Here is a 16,773-nt window from a genome sequence, read left to right as displayed (position 1 = left end):
CATACATGAGTAAATGAGCATCAACAGCGGTAGAAAGAGTGATCTTTTCCTCACTGTGACTTCAGAGGACAAGATTATGTCCAGTGTGCCTGGCTGAAGGTCACAACAAAGCAAACAAACTTTACCCCCAAAGTCTCCGACACTCATGAAGGCTAATAGCCGTTTGACATGCGTGATCAATGCTTGCATGAGATGTTTTAATGTTAGACAACATTATTTTGTTGTTGTTATTTCACAATTTCACTTATTGGATTTTCTGCTGGTCTCTATTTGGTTCACCAAGATGTCATAACAACACAGCTTTGTTGCAGTTAGATAACAGTTTTCATGCTTTTCTTGCAGTGATGATTATCTCAAACTTCTCAGCAGGTCATGTGTTTCCCTCAGATCAAAGCTGCTTTTGTGCCGCTCACATGTAAAAAACCCCCCACTAAATCTGGTTTTGTTTTGACTGTTGAAGGACGTTTTGGTTCAACCCAAATTAAGATGTAATAATTGAGACTTCTTCATGGAGGGAAATAAAATGTATTTATGTCCTCAACCTGTTGGCAGCCTGTTGGCAACACACCATCATCATCTGGAGATCATTTGCTTTTGCAATTTTCATTTTGTTCTTTGAGATCTTACAACGTCTGGAACGTCTGGCGGAACCCGCTGTCAGGGAGGTCTTCAACTCCCACCTCTGGGAGAGCTTCGACCAGATTCCAAGGGAGACAAAAGGAAAAAATACCAAGGCACTCATCTTGATTTTAGAAAAAGTATTAAAAAGCCTTTATCAAATTACATGGCTGAAGAGGTTAAAAGTGCTCCAACGCGTTTCAGCTGGGAGCTGAGATTCCAAGGGAGGTTGGAGACATCGAGTCCGAATGGACCATGTTCTCCACTTCCATTGTTCATGCAGCCGCCCGTAGCTGTGCCCGTAAAGTCGCCGGTGCCTGTCGTGGCAGCAATTCCCAAACCTGGTGGTGGACACCGGAAGTAAGGGATGCCGTCAAGCTGAAGAAGGAGTCCTATCGGGCCTGGTTGGCTCATGGGACTCCTGAGGCAGCTGACGGGTACCGGCAGGCCAAGCGTGCGGCAGCTCGGGCGGTTGTAGAAGCAAGAGTTCAGGGAGGCCATGGAGGAGGACTACCGGTCGGCCTCAAAGAAATTCCAACTATCGGGGCATCACACTCCTCAGCCTCCCTGGGAAAGTCTATTCCAGGGTACTGAAGAGGAGAATCTGGCCGATAGTCGAACCTCGGATTCAGGAGGAACAATGCGGTTTTCATCCTGGCCGTGGAACACTGGACCACCTCTATACCCTCCACAGGGTGCTTGAGGGTTCATGGGAGTTTGCCCAACCAATCCACATGTGTTTTGTGGACTTGGAGAAGGCATTCGACCGTGTCCCTCGCGTTATTCTGTGGGTGGTGCTCTGGAGTATGGGGTTGGAGGCCCTCTGCTGAGGGCTGTACAGTCCCTGTACAACCGGAGCAGGAGCTTGGTCCGCATTGCCAGCAGTAAGTCAGACCTGTTCCCGGTGCATGTTGGACTCCGCCAGGGCCGCCCTTTGTCACCGGTTCTGCCCTTTGTCACCGGTTTCGCCGGGGACCGGAGGGGGTTTGGTTCGGGAGCCGGCAGATTTCGTCTCTGCTTTTTGCGGATGATGTTGTCTTGTTGGCTCCCTCGAGCCAGGACCTTCAGCATGCACTGGGGCAGTTCGTAGCCGAGTGTGAAGCAGCTGGGATGAGAGTCAGCACCTCCAAGTCTGAGGCCATGGTTCTCGACCGGAAAAAGGTGGCTTGCTCCCTCCAGGTTGGGGGAGAGTTCCTGCCTCAAGTGGGGGAGTTGAAGTATCTTGGGATCTTGTTCATGAGTGAGGGAAGAATGGAGCGTGAGATTGACAAGCAGATTGGTGCAGTGGCAGCAGTAATGCGGTCGCTGTATCGGTCTGTCGTGGTGAAGAAGGAGCTGAGCCGAAAGGCGAAGCTCTTGATTTACCGGTCAATCTACGTTCCTACCCTCACCTATGGTCATGAACGAAAGAACGAGGTCCCGAATACAAGCGGCTGAAATGAGTTTCCTCCGCAGGGTGGCAGGGCACTCCCTTAGAGATAGGGTGAGGAGCTCAGAGTAGAGTCGCTGCTCTTCCACATTGAGAGGAGTCAGCTGAGGTGGCTCGGGCATCTCTATCGGATGCCCCCTGGACGCCTCCCTAGGGAGGTGTTCCAGGCATGCCCCACCGGGAGGAGGCCCAGAGGAAGACCCAGGACACGCTGGAGTGACTATGTCGCCCGGCTGGCCTGGGAATGCCTCGAGATCCCCGCAGATGAGCTGGAGGAAGTGTCCAGGGAGAGGGAAGTTTGGGCGTCCCTGCTCAGACTGCTGCCTCCGCGACCTGGCCCCGGATAAGCGGGAGACAATGGATGGATGTATGGATGGATGGAGATCTTACAACCCCGATTCCAAAAAAGTTGGGACGCTGTGTAAAACATAAATACATTGGCATAACTTGCTCATCCTTTCAGACATAACCTCAATTGAAAACAGGGCAAAGACAACAAATTTAATGTTTAACCTCTTTAATTTAATTGATTTTTGTAAATATCTGCTTATTCTGAATTTGATGAAGCAACATGTTTCAAACAAGTTGGGACAGGAGCAATTAAAGACTGGGAAAGATGTGGAATGCTCCAAAAACACCTGTTTGGAACATTCCACAGGTAAGCAGGTTGATTGGTAACAGGTGATAGTATCATGATTGGGTTTGAAAGAGGCATCCTGGAAAGGTTCAGTCGTTCACAAGTGAGGTTCACCACTTTGTGAACACATGATTGGATGAAGGTTATCAGTACATGGGCTCAGGAACACTTCATAAAACTGTTGTCAGTGAACACAGCTCGTTTGCAAATGACTGTGTCCTGTTTTTGTTTTTTTACACAGCGTCCCACATTTTTAGGAATAAGGTCGAACTAACTTTAGCTTCTCTGCTGTAAAAAGCAGAAGCAGACTGGACGAGATGACAGGTGATGATGGGGGGCGACAGACAGTGCAACATGTCCTGACAGCACGTCCGCAGTCAGCCTCTCTTGTGTCTATGTTACACTGAGTTTTGAAAAGGGGATTGGGTCCAAGGACCAATCAGTAATTGCTGACCTTTACATGATGTATATTTTTCATATTCATTGAAGATAAATAGCATAGGACATACCTTTATTTTCCAGCTGAATGATTATTTTCTTCTAGCAGCATGAGAACATGTGACATATAAAACAAGTGGGTTAACTTTTTTTCATACGAACACATTTGGTCTATTTGCTGATGATTGATTTTTACGGGTGAACCCCAGGATAGCTGCCTGTACGTGCAGCCCACATGTCAATGCAAAATTATACAAGGGTAAAAGGTCAAAATGGCTTTCAGTGCTAATGGCCTAGGGCTTTGTGAAACATGCCTCAGTTTCTGTGTGTGCTGCAGAGTTTAGGACCGAATTAAAGAAGTTAATACAGTTGCATGCATGGCTTTTTTATTTGGCAAATAGCCATTATTTATGCAAAACATTTGGTAATGATTATCAAAAGTCACAAATGTGGACACGCTAGTCACTCTAGGTCAATAAGTTGTCCAGTCATTACACTGATTTTGTGCACAATGTGCTAACAGAAACAGGAGGTGCACACATATTATCAGGGCAGCAAAGACAAATGTGAAGGTTAGTGTCAGACATGTGATAGAAAGTGGTAATAAAATAGGTTAGACCCATCTAGGCAGGATAAAGTAAATTACATAAAACTGAAACTAGACGGTGTTACAAAATCTTATTACACAACCAGTTATGAAGGGGATCTCTGAGTAAGTTTTCTGACCGCTTTCACAAAGTGCAACATCCTGACAACTAGAAGAAGAAGGAGTCCCATCTTGTGTCTTTGTTAGATTTTGCTGTTTCATGTCACAGCTGCAGGCTGGGGGAGCTTGGACGGAGCAGAGTCGGGTTCAGACGAGAACCCTGTGATCTGGCACAGTCACTCAACTTCACTACGTCTCTTCCGCAGTTATGAAACTTTCGAGCGCACGTTTTGTAACCCAGACGTCCTGACCAATCACGGCACGAGTTCGCTGATCACGTGACGCTGTTTTTTTATGTAACAAACGGGGTGTCTGTGAGAAAGTCGGTTGGCTCCACTGTTCAGGACCGCGGCGGCCATAGAAATGCATAGGCACGCCAACAGGAGAAAACCTATATAACATTTTCTTTTCCTTTGTTTTGACGCTGCCATGTCGCTCCAAGAGCAAGTGGAGGACGCGACGGAGGAGAGAAGCGCCTTCTTCATCGGCGCCGACTCGGACGCCTCAGGAGAAGAGGAGGAGGACCACCATCAACTTATACTACAGAAAGCTAACGCTCTAGCATCGGAAAACTGCCTCAAAGAAGCCATTGACTGGTTTTCGGTGGCTATGCGGTATGGCCCCGTGAGACCCGAACAACTAAGCACTTTCGTGGACTGTATCCTCCGTAACTTTAAGAAGAAAGCGGATGGGCCAGACGCACTCTCGGGTGAGAGTCGGGACGCAGGGGACAGTCCTTGGGAGGATATGTTTGATTGTCCCAGCTGTCATGGCTTCTTAGGTGAACCTGTTACCATAGCATGTGGACATTCGTATTGCAAAAGGTGTTTACACAGACGGCTGCTCTCCAAATGCAGGCTGTGCAGTGAAACCGTCACGGGTGAGCAGAAAGCGAACGTGATTCTGTGCGGACTCTTAGAGAAATGGTTCCCGGACGAGCTGAAAAGCTCTAAAACACTGTGTGAAGTGGACGAGCTGTGCAGAAGGAAACGCTACAAGGAGGCCGTGTCGTTAGCCACCGATGTTATTCAGCGTGGTAAGTGTTGTGGAGATAACCTTACATCCATGTATGAACGAGGGTGGTGCATGGTAGTGCGCATGCTTAGCGGGGATGATGGGAACATCGTGTTATTGAGACGTTATTTAATTAACAAAGGTGTAAGCTTCAATATGACACTATGCTAGTCTTTCTTTGTCAGTGGGTCAGAAGCTTAGTAGCGTGAATTCCACTAACCAACACTTTCCAAACCGTTACTATAACCCTCATGTGTTGTGCTGCTTCCGCTCTCCTGTCATTGGCTGAAGTGTAACCATGTGCGTTCTGCTTACGAAATTCCACCAGCTGAGCATGCGCAGTCGGTCAAAGTTGCATAAGGCAGGTCATGACACATATTTTGGTAGGTTTTGTAACTTATAAGGGGGGGGGGGGGGGGGGTAGGGAGGCATTTATATTTTGTAAATGTTATGGCTGTTACAAGCCACTGTTTCTTAACTGTTTGAAATGGGAAAAGAAAAGGGCTGATTATGGGTCAGTTTAGGAGGCAAGGCAAGGCTAGTGGTCCAGATTACACACTCAGTCCAGACAGTGGGTCAGATTTTTGTAACAGATTCCAACGTTATGCAATGTGGGGAGATGGCAGATGATTGGCAGTCTGCGATCATACAGGTTTGTGGTTGCATGTGCAAATCCCAGTAATGGCTGTAAAAGTTGCAATTACAAAAGTTAATAAAATGAGAAGTACTTGGTCTTATGAGCCCTTGAGCAAAGAAATAAACACCTAGCTGTTCTTATGGAGATGACCTTGGAAACCAGTTGGAAACTGTCTGCGTGTTCACTGAGCAGTTCCTGGATAAAGGAATGAGATAAGTGTTGTTATGACGGCCTGCCTTCACGTGGAATGAGAGAAGTACATACTTAAATGATATGATGCATTGTGGGTATGGCACTAGCTTGCATGAGAAATGGTCCTTTTATTTTTAATTATTTATTCTTTTTGATATACCAAACCTCTAAATCCCAAATCACCTCAAACCTTGCACTAGAAAAACCACGGTGACTTTCCTGTTATTTGGTTACTTTGGGCTATTGTAGTTCAGAGGTAATGAGCTTTAAATGACATTTTCTTTAATTCATTTATTGTCATGATGTGGTGATAAGGAGTCCTTATGTACAGCAGTTTAGATCCACATCTGATCTCCCACACCCTGACTTGCGGTCTGGAGGTCTGACAGTATGGCTGGAAAATTGTTCTGGGACTTTAACCTGTTAATGGAAGCTTATGGAGACGTCCGTGGTATTTGGGTCAAGCGATGTAACACATGTAACCTTGCTGTGTCCCTGTTGACCTCTGTTATTCAAACTTAATCTACAAGACATCTTTTGACAGAATTAACCTAAACCTAAACTGCAGCATTAGACGAGCCTAACTGATCCTTACGCCAATGGAATGCCTCACCACAGAGTCGAGAGTCTAACTGGAATTACTGGTCTCCACATTTGCATTGTATGATTTTTTTTTTCTATTCACACATTTGCTGAAGGATGGGGATTGGTAACTGTGGTTGCACAACCTGCAGTGTTCCTGCATTGTGTAACTTAGGTGGACCACAAAATGGGTGAACAGAAGCCCACTGGTAACCAATTGGTTACAGTGCATGCTACATAATTGAGACATCTATGGTTTGGTTCTGGCTGGCGATCTTTGTTACATGTCATACCCCCCCTCTCTCCTCTTGTTTCCTGTTTGCTTCTTCACTGTAGAATGTCTGTTAAATTGAAAATTGCAAAAATAAGCTGAAACGGAGGAAAGAGGGCAGTAATACATGAGACAAAAAGTTTAAATGAGGGGAACTGGCAGGATCTTGTCAGAACAAGACTCTCACTTGACATTGGTCACAGTGCAGACCAATATCACTGTTGTAATGATGTCGACAGACCATCTGCTTTTGACAGCACTGGCCTTCAGTCCTGCAGACACGCTGAAAGGAAGGACTCAAACTTCCAGGTGGTATGATGTCAAGACAATCCTACCTATGGTCCTGTTCACATCATTGTCTGCCAAACGTCGGAAAAATGAGCCGAATCTCATGTGTCTCAATGAGAGGCAGTGAATTGCCTGATTGATTGTGTGTCTGTGCTGAAAAATTGCAACTCGGTGAAAATTAAATTGATTGAACTTGTGATGGAATGCAGGTGAACTAACAGAATCCACTAACAGAATCAGTTTGCCGGTAATTTCCGCAGGATAGACAGCTTCAAAAGGTCGAGATTTGCTCGCAACAGATTGACTTAGTTGAGTAATGAGATGAATGCCATGGCGGGGTTTATACTAATTATTATCCCAAATGATTCAGCCATTCCTGAAAGCGTTCAGAGCTGACTTTGTCTTTGTGTTTTGAGTTCATGCCTGGATTTGTAGCTCTTGTGTCCCCTTTGATGTGACCTTCCACCGGGAGCAGAAATATAAAGTTCACTGATCACATGCAGCTATTTCAGGCTTATGAAACTTATTTTCCTTTTGCATTGTTAGCAGAGCATTCAGTGACTCTGTAAATAAAATTTGTCTTTGTTCTGTGTTTATGTAACTTACGACTTGCATAATTTTAAACCTCTCTGTTGACGTAAACTATCTACCCATGCATGTGGGAAATGCTTTAAGTTTGCTCATCATAGCATCGACTGATAGTTCGTACGATAAGTGTGGTGTCACTCATGTCGCGTTTCATGGCATTTAGATAACCCAAAATTGATTATCCTTAAATTTAAATACTAAACCTTTCCCTCCTGCAAGTAAAGAATGTTCTCCCCCCTCTCCATTTCCTCATCTCTCCTGCAGATCCAGAGACGACAGCGGTGGTGCGACTGTCTCGAGCGGAGGCCTACATGGCTCTCAAACAGTACCGCTTGGCTTTGGAGGACACAGAATTTTGTCCCGGATCAAGCTGTTCTGCTGAAGTAGGTCACTGATACTGCAGTCATTTTTCATCCCATGCTACAGAAATTTAAGTTTGTCTTGAAAATTCCTTCTCGCTGGAGTCTGGCATGTGTTCAATCTGGTATATTGGTCAGCCGGCCATTACTAAGAAGAGGTGTATTTTAAGACTGGCAAAACCACAGATAGGGAGCACCTCATTTATTGTGTAATCGGATTATTACAAGACACCAGATGAACATAATCATGTTTACTCATTCATTGGCTTTGTTATGGAGTAAAAGTGTTTTGGATGCATGTCTTGGCAGCTGAACTTACTGAATCATCGCCGTAGAGTACTTTCTTTGTGGTGACTCTGTGTGTTTGCAAGGCATGTTTTTTAGTGACCTCGTGCTGTTTTTAGTATTGTATAAATAGCCTTCTCTTTGGGTAAATAAGTTACAAAAGACTATCATGACTGAAGAACATTTTCTAGACCACAACTGAGAATACAATGGTTAAGGTCAAAGCCATTAATAAATTGACAGAGAAATTTTTTGTCTGTGGTGCAAAGAAGTGCAAGCACTTGTTGCATTTAGAAAAAGCAGCATCTCTCGCTTGTGTGTAAGAAGTTTAATATGTGTTCTGTCTGCCTTAAAACAGTTCGGCATGATTTTGAATCCAGTGTTTCTTAAGGTGCATGCATACATGCATAAATGCTGTTGCACAAGTGTGAATTCTCTCTTTCTGTCCTTCCTTTTCTGCCCGTTCAGGCTGTGTTCAGGAAAGCTATGGTGCTGCATGAGATGGGGCAAGTTGACGAGTCTCTCCAAGTCTTCCTCCACTGCCTGGCCGTGGACGAAGACTTCCCCTGTGCTAAAAGACAAGTGGAAAAGGTGAGAGAATTTAGGAGAAAGGAGTTGTGATTCATCTGCTGCCAGTGTGGGAAGAGAAAAAGACAAACTATTAGACTCTGTTTTCAGTCTGAAGTCTGGTAGTGAGCTGAGTTCAGGACACTCAGTGTTTATGCAAGTGGGCTGGAGGAGCTAGCTAACTTGGACCATTACTTCAAGGAATCTAGGTACACAAGTGTCTTCACTTCTTGACTTGAGAGCTGAAAACATGGTGGTCTTTATTGCTTAAAGCCATTTGTTCTGTTTTTATAGTATCTGCTGTTATACTGCATTCACTTAATGGAACCTGCCTGTTTTCATGGCATGGATCTAAAAATCCCACTTAAGCTTTATGGCTTAATAAAAATTTGGCTGGAAACAGGGAAGAGATTCTGGCTTTATGGGTACCCTGGTGACAGCCCGCCTTGTGTTGCAGTGTTTTTAATAGCATTTACATTGTCCTCTATGCAGAGGACACGTGTCATGAATGTGCAGAGAGAGAAATCATATTGATTGAAGTCAGCCGATGTAAACTTGTTGCATATTGTTTCTCAGACAAAGGGTGCAACTTAGAAACATATATTCTGAAAATGAAATAGATCAGAACGTAAACTGCCGCTCTCTCTGCAATTGTCCATTGTCTATTGGCATAGTCTGTAATGGAATTGCATAAGTTGTTAGTGGGTCAAGTCTTGTGACTCTGTAATGTCATTAGTACCACTGCACAGGCAGAACACAGCATTGCGGTTACATAAGTGGCACACAGTTAACTCATGCATGCAGGACTACATACAGTTTCAGAATAACATAAAACTTTGTTGCCATACTGTGATGAAACTGTTATTTTCAGTTGCTCATGCTGCTGAAGTTTTGTGTAATCGTCCCTGAGTCATCGTTGTGTAAGGAAGCATACATCATCACATTACTCATCTCTAGTTTTCACTTGATGGAAAGCATGTGAAATTGATTGCACCTGGTGAAGGTTGTCGGTCGTGTTGACATCAAGAATGAATTCCCTATCTTTCTGATTGTGAAAGAGACATGGCTCAGGCCAGACATCAGTCCACAACTGTGTGGGAGCTCGACAGCGTGCATCGATAGATTGTCAAATCGAGTTTGTGTAACATGTAATCACACTTTGAGTCTCAAAGGCCTTCCCAGTACCCATATAAATGAATGCAATTGAAAATGACAGCCTCCATCCTTGTGGCAGTGCTAGCTGTACATATGTTTCAAGTGATCTGTGGAGCAGAGGCTGAAGTTCAGGCTCTAAGCTTGAACTTAACTGTGAAGAAAGTTTGATGGCCTCTGCTACTGGGTCATATACAGTTCAAAATGAGGTCATGGTGATAACTATTCTGAACGTAGCACAAGGCAACTCTCTGGACTAAGTTTGCTTTCTCTTTTTTTACATTATCATGGCTGAGTTTTTTGACTTTACAGTATTGTGTAGTTTATATCTTTTCTCAATAACTCCTTTATACAGAGAGGACAAAAAGTATATTTCCCTCACACACCACAAAAATGTACTGTACTGGCAAATTCAAAATAAGGATTTTTTTCATTGAATCTAAGTTAACTTCATGCTATGCAGAGTAATACTTCAGTGAACGCCAACATCTGGTGCTTATTTTAGATTTTGATATGACACCATCAACAAGAACAGGCTCGACCTTCTTAATTATCTAAGTAAAATATGACAAATATGCATCAATCGACAGCCCCCATATTCATCCCGCCCCTGTGGAGGTCTGATTTCTTAGTCATAACTGAGTTAACTGTCTTTGCTGATGTTGACTTCAAATGATAATCCAAGTGGTTTTTACAGATCCTGTGTGACCTGCTCTCCCCGGCTGATGAGAACGTCAAGGTCGGTCTGAGGGAAACAACACAGAACACGTCACCTCACTTACTCAGTAAAACCCTCGTGGCCGACGCACAAGCTCAACCACAGAGCCCGGTCCAGAGACAGCACCAACACCAGGTCCGCGCCTCCTCGGCACACCACCATCTGGACAACCAGGAGGTACTAGCTCTCAGAATAATGATATCAGCTAGTGTGTCAACGGATTCATTCAGTGCTTCTGTTGCCACATATGTTGAAGGAACTATCATCATCTTACCCTGCTGTCGTCTGTCATTATTCAGAAACGCTGGGAAAGCCTGGAGCGGCCCGGTCTGAGTCGAGCCCATTCGCTACGAATTCATGGCTCTAGCTGTGGCGAGGAGGGGCTGAAGAGAGTGTGCTCTGCTCCTCAGCTGGGGGACCAGGAGAAGGGGAGCCTGTTGAAGAGGAAGTTGTCAGTGTCAGACACAGAACCATGTGTTGTTGACAGTGGAAGTAGCAAGTATAAAAAACAAGGTCAGCAGCCAGTTCCCACTATATTACATTTAAATTTCCAAATTAAATCTTGTTTGCTTTGTTGTCAGACCAGTATCTTATATAAGAACTCAAAACATATAATAGTCGTAATGATGCATAAAATTCAATCTTAATTGGATGTTTAAATACTGATTTTTTTCAGAATAATGTGCTGCTGTCTTCTGCTGTGTATATCCTACCCTTGTATTAATCCAGATTATTAAGAAACACATCTTATGTTCCAATGACCCACTTAGCACCATATTCATGTCAGAGATGCTCTCTTCTATCTGGTTGACTTCAGGTGTGGCAAAGAGCTCTAAACAACAAGCTGCCAAAGTAAAATCCTGCAGAAATGTTCCTGTGGACCTACTGGACCTCAATGACTTTGAATGCTCTCTCTGCCTAAGGTAAGGCCACACACTAGTGGGCCACTCACATCGTACACTTTTAAATGAGCAAACACTCAGAATAAATGTGGCATCTCTCCGATCAATACAGGTTATTTTATGAGCCTGTGACTACACCGTGTGGCCACACCTTCTGTAAAAGCTGTGTGGAACGCTGCTTGGACCATACGCCCCAGTGTCCCCTCTGTAAAGAGAGCCTGAAAGAGGTGAGCCACTTTTCTTGACATGTTCTGAAACTCGTGAATATTAATCGTCTTGTTTGGCTAGCATCGTGCTAATGAAAATGAAAAACCATTCAACCCATATCCTGCTCTCTCCAGTATCTAGCATGTAGGAAGTACATGGTGACGAATGTCCTGGACACCCTGATCAAACAGTTTTTCAGTGAAGAGCATGCAGAGAGGACTAAAACTCATTTGGAGGAGACCAGAGAGCTTTCTGAGTAAGTATTTCTGTCTCTGGCCTGGTTGGCTCAAATGTTGATCATCACATGTTTCTGTATGCAGACAGTTCAAAGAAGCTGAAGGAGTCTAAAATTTTCCTTTCCCTCTCTGCAGCCTGACGAAGAATGTGCCTATCTTTGTGTGTACCATGGCTTACCCCACCGTGCCTTGCCCCCTGCATGTCTTTGAGCCGCGTTACCGCCTCATGATTCGCCGTTGCATGGACACGGGCACGCGGCAGTTCGGGATGTGTATTAACGATCCTCAGAAAGGGTAAGCATGCGGGCACCAACACATGCAAGCGTGTGAATTTGTGTGAATTACACCACATCTAGAATGTCCTTTTAGGATATTATTTTAACATATCAGTAAAATCCACTCTGATATCAATTGAAATACATGTCAAGCAGGCAAACTACTGCTTGCAATCTTTTGTGGATGAAACTCAGATGTATAAAAATAAACCATTCTGTCCATCCCTGCAGGTTTGTAGATTATGGCTGCATGCTGACCATCAGGAGTGTCCACTTCCTGCCTGACGGACGTTCAGTCGTGGACACCATCGGAGGAAAACGCTTCCGGGTCCTGTCCCGAGGAATGAAGGATGGTTACAGCACTGCTGACATTGAGCACTTGGAGGATACCAGAGTAAGAACCACACTGACTGACTGACGTTTGTCAGTATGTTGTGTTTTTATAATCATACTCCACCAAAATCCATTTTTATATGAGTTATCATTCATCGGCAACTCCTTTCCAAGCAATGTATTTATTCATTTGTTTGTTTCTATAAGGTGGAGGACAGAGAGGAGCTAGAGAGACTACAAGAGCTGCATGATGCTGTTTATGAGCAGGCCCGCGTCTGGTTCCAGAACCTGAAGATCCGTTTCCACAACCAAATCCTGCAGCACTTTGGACCGATGCCAGAACGAGAGGCTGATATCCAGGTAAACACTCAGCACAATGTGGTGATGTGCCACTTCCTGCCCAGATTAGTTTATGTAACTATATGGAAAACAGACTTTTAAGGATTATGATCTTAAATTACACAGCAACTACACATTGCTGTATAGCAACTGTGTGCACGCCTGAGTCAGAGCTAGAGGCAGTATTTGCACTTGTCTTTGACATTTAGTTTACCTTAGGTGGTTCCCTTTCATTTCTTAGCGCACACAAAAATGTACAGTTTGCTGATATGTTAAAATGAATGACTGCCATTGGCCTTATTTGTAATACTGCATACAGTGAGCAATGTGGCAGACTACAATGAGAGCAGAGCTTGAGATGATTTAGAATTAGTGAACTGGAAAATGATACCTTGCACTCAGTCAAACATCTCTTGGGGCTCCCCAGAGTAGGAGCTGATATGAAAAATAGTATTTGTGGTATTAGTAATTTAGTTCTTGTGTCATTTTTATATTGTTTGTCTAGCAGATCAATTTGTAAATACATTCCACAGCAGTGAGTTGGCAGCAGACGGGTAGAGCCTGTGAGAACAACAAGCCATTTGTTCAGCTGTCTCAGTACATGTGGTTGTCTCAACTTTTTAAAAAAACAGCAAAGACACCAGGCGATTAAATATTATTAATATATTAATAATAATAATAATTATTATTATTATTACAATCACCAGAACTTAAATCAGCTGAGCTCTACAAAAGCACTCATTTTCTCCTGCTTACTGCAGGGTTTGCAAAGCTGCAAATTGTTGGTCTAAAATTGGATCATCTCATGACACACTTGCCTTTTGGGGAAACCCGCATTACCATGGATCCACCTGCCTGAGAGGCCTTAATACCGGAACACAGTTGTTGTGTGTGCTCAGCTTTGGCTCCGGCTTGCAGCCTGCAGCGCTGCTGGGGATTAGAGCTCCGCTCTTAGGACAGCCACAGGGCGGGGTCTATTGACAATATAGGCTAAAGAGCTTTATGGGTACTTCATGCTTAATCCCACCTGCCCTGTTGCGTCAGTAGAGCGTCATGAAGAGAATCCCCAACTCAACCACGTGCACGCGCACTGTAAGAGCAAAGCACTGACCATGATTTTTGATGCTCTTATGTAATTGCTGACAGTCATTCTTTGGTTGATGTAACCCGAATGGTAAAATGTAGCGCAGACACTTGAACATGTAGTCCAGACATGGTAACCTCATTCACATCAGATCCTTCTGTGCGTGTTAAGCACATTTTGTAACTGGCTTAGGCTCTTAAACTCAAAGAAACGGGGATTTTTCTCAGCTTTGTAACTCGATGACGCGGACGTGCATTCCTCTGGCAGGTTAGCATAAAAGTTCATCTGTGTTTTAACTGATTTCAACTTTAACTCATTACAATGTAAGTGGACATGCTTGAGTAAAACGCACATAGCTGAAGGCTGAAACTCTGAAGCAACTGCAGGCCTGTGAGAACTGCAGAAATGTTGGCTAAATCGATATGTCTAGTTTTTGTCCACCAGATTTCATTACAGCTCTGACAAATCAAAAGAGGTCAGAGAGGAAGACAGTGGGGCTTTTGTCTGTTAGATGAATCTTCTGAACAAGAATGTAGCGAAACAAAACTGTGAATGAGAGCGATGCAGGTATTGATTGTTGGCCTTGGTCCTGTTTTCTTTCATCCAGACTTGGCTGTGTGATGTTTCATACACATGACAGAAAAGATCAGGGGGTTTGGAGAAAAAGCAGACTTTTCAAAATATTTTCACATTTTCTATATTTAGAATTAATTTTGCGCCGCTCCTTTCAGACACTTCAGACAGTAAAGTGACTCTCAGATGTCTTTGATGTGTTTCGAATAATATCACAGGAATGATATTATGGGTCTTTTGAATGATTTTTGGTTGTGAAAGCAAATGTCTTATACTATTCTGTTTCTCTTCTAGGCTACTCCGAATGGTCCAGCGTGCTGCTGGTGGCTCCTGGCTGTTCTGCCTATCGACCCACGCTACCAGCTCTCTGTCCTCTCCATGACTAGCCTCAAAGAACGCCTGGTGAAGATCCAGCACATCCTCACATATCTGCAGAGCATCCCCAACAACTAGAGCTTCCCCTCCTCTTCACCACAAACATTGTTTGGACTTTGAAATATTATTCAAACAACCTTGAATCAACATCGTTTGTTTCTTTTCCCATCCGAATTCTTCGACTGCTCATTTTGTATTAAGCCTACACAACACCAGAGCAAAGCTGAAACATCCTTGAACTGTGGATCACTGAAACCAGAGATGAGGCCAAACCACCTCAGGGATTCTTCCAATGACACACATCTGTGTGAGTCTGTCAAAAATGATGAAAAGAATAACACAAGTGTCACAGCAGCTATTGCAGTTCATTTTCATTGGAACTTCCCTGAATGAGCATTTCTGAGATTTCTGTTGATATGCAGGAGGGTGAGGTGAGCCTGGCAAATAAAATCCTAAATGCTGAGAGTCCAAAAAGTGATGTGCATTAGAGGAACCGCTGAGGAGATCTTTGTGCAAAACCAAGTGCAACTAAAATCTGGTAGTGCACCAAACACTGACCTAAGTATTAACGACCTCTTCTGAGCCTCACATTTTCTTTTTCCTCACTTCTCCCACAATCTTACCCTGCACAGCTTCCATTGCTGCCTCTAAGTTGTGGCAAAGGCCAATCTGTTGAAAGAATGAGACCATCTGTGTTTCTTCCCATCATTTTCCACTATGAGTTTCTTCCACGTTACCACGCAGAGATTGGCCATATTTCTTTTAACACTAGGTCAGATGGCCTGAAATCTTGTCTTGATTCTACGATGATGCTTCTTCTTCTCACAGCTAACCTTAAGTCGTATGCACTATCTTCCAACATCTTTGTTTGTCACAGTCCTTTGGAGATCCTGCTGGAGTGATGAATAAGTGGTTCTTGTATTAGTTGTCTCTCCTCTAAACCAAAAGATTCAGCTACCCAATGAATTAATTTAAAACTGAATTAATTTATAAGAATGAATTTGTAAAATTTGTACATTCTGACCATGTGTTTGTGTGAGAAAAGGGGTTCATGCAATATTCTGAAAAAACAGGACACAAATGGCATGTTTACAGCCAATGGGTTAGCATTATTGTTCATTCAAAGCTACTCTCTGTTTGCTTGGAGGAGAGAGGACGGTACCCGCAGTGCTTCAGTGGGACTGCATTTGCCTTAAACCATTTTGCATTGTGATTTGAATAACACGATGTGTTGGCTTGGTTACCATTCCTTTTTGCAATTGTATGAAGTATGTTTTAAGTGTGTGTGTGTTTTTTCCCTCTCAGTTAGTGTATAATGTGTAAAAAAAAATTCTTTTAAAAGAAAACTCAAGGCTGTCATATGTAAACCATCTGTAAAAAGGCTTTTTGGACAGATCTTGCTTTTTGCTCAGATGTTTTAAGTTATCGATTTGCAGAATAAATGCACTTCTTTTTTCAATTTAAGCCTAAGTGTCCACTCATTCACCAGTTTAATAGCAGATTTTGAGCAATCTGTAGCAGCGTCCTGGAGCTTTTACCTCACAGCAAGGACCTCACTTAAAAGCCCTGCAAACATTGGCTCCAAATCAGATAACCAAGTATTTTTTGAAAATGTTGAATATTCATGACTAATTAAGTGGCGTCAGAGTCCAAAAAAAAAAAAACTGCCTCTCAGTTGTACACCTCTGCCAACGAAAGTTGCAGTTTACATCCATGTCTGTCCAGACTCATACGTAATAAAGACTTTGAAGGAATTAATAAAAGGTGTATTTTTTGGTTGATATTTTATCAAAATTAGTGTATGAATTACTGAGTTATGGCTCAAAACGTGTTTGAAGAGGTCACAGTGAACTTTGACCACTAAAATCTAAGCAGTTCAGACTTCAGTCCAAGTGAATGTTTGTGCCAAATTTGAAGACAATCCCTGAAGGTTTTTCTCAGATATCATGTTCACGAGAATGAGACGCA

At 43.5% G+C, this 16,773-nt stretch overlaps 1 protein-coding gene across 1 annotated transcript; it reads left to right on the top strand.

Moving 5' to 3' along the window:
- The first annotated feature begins 4,122 nt into the window (after positions 1 to 4,122).
- On the top strand, positions 4,123 to 16,264 carry lonrf1 (LON peptidase N-terminal domain and ring finger 1). The gene is made up of 12 exons (XM_076727820.1): positions 4,123 to 4,864; positions 7,665 to 7,783; positions 8,513 to 8,635; positions 10,461 to 10,658; positions 10,781 to 10,994; positions 11,299 to 11,404; positions 11,496 to 11,610; positions 11,725 to 11,846; positions 11,962 to 12,120; positions 12,333 to 12,495; positions 12,642 to 12,794; positions 14,725 to 16,264. The coding sequence occupies exons 1-12, from the start codon at positions 4,258 to 4,260 to the stop codon at positions 14,881 to 14,883; spliced, it is 2,238 nt and encodes a 745-aa protein (XP_076583935.1). The 5' UTR covers positions 4,123 to 4,257; the 3' UTR covers positions 14,884 to 16,264.
- Positions 16,265 to 16,773: the final 509 nt, after the last annotated feature.

The sequence above is a fragment of the Chaetodon auriga genome, chromosome 4, assembly GCF_051107435.1.
Source record: "Chaetodon auriga isolate fChaAug3 chromosome 4, fChaAug3.hap1, whole genome shotgun sequence".
In the NCBI taxonomy this organism is placed as follows: Eukaryota; Metazoa; Chordata; class Actinopteri; order Chaetodontiformes; family Chaetodontidae; genus Chaetodon; species Chaetodon auriga.
The sequence above is the reverse complement of the archived record's forward strand: the minus strand, read 5'-3'. Positions and strand labels throughout refer to the sequence as shown.

Bases quoted from the DNA above. Each gene is read 5' to 3' on its own strand.
- lonrf1 (XM_076727820.1), top strand. From the start codon at position 4,258: ATGTCGCTCCAAGAGCAAGTGGAGGACGCGACGGAGGAGAGAAGCGCC. The intron at 10,995-11,298 runs GTCAGCAGCCAG...GGTTGACTTCAG, and splicing joins TAGCAAGTATAAAAAACAAG to GTGTGGCAAAGAGCTCTAAA. The intron at 11,611-11,724 runs GTGAGCCACTTT...TGCTCTCTCCAG, and splicing joins GTAAAGAGAGCCTGAAAGAG to TATCTAGCATGTAGGAAGTA.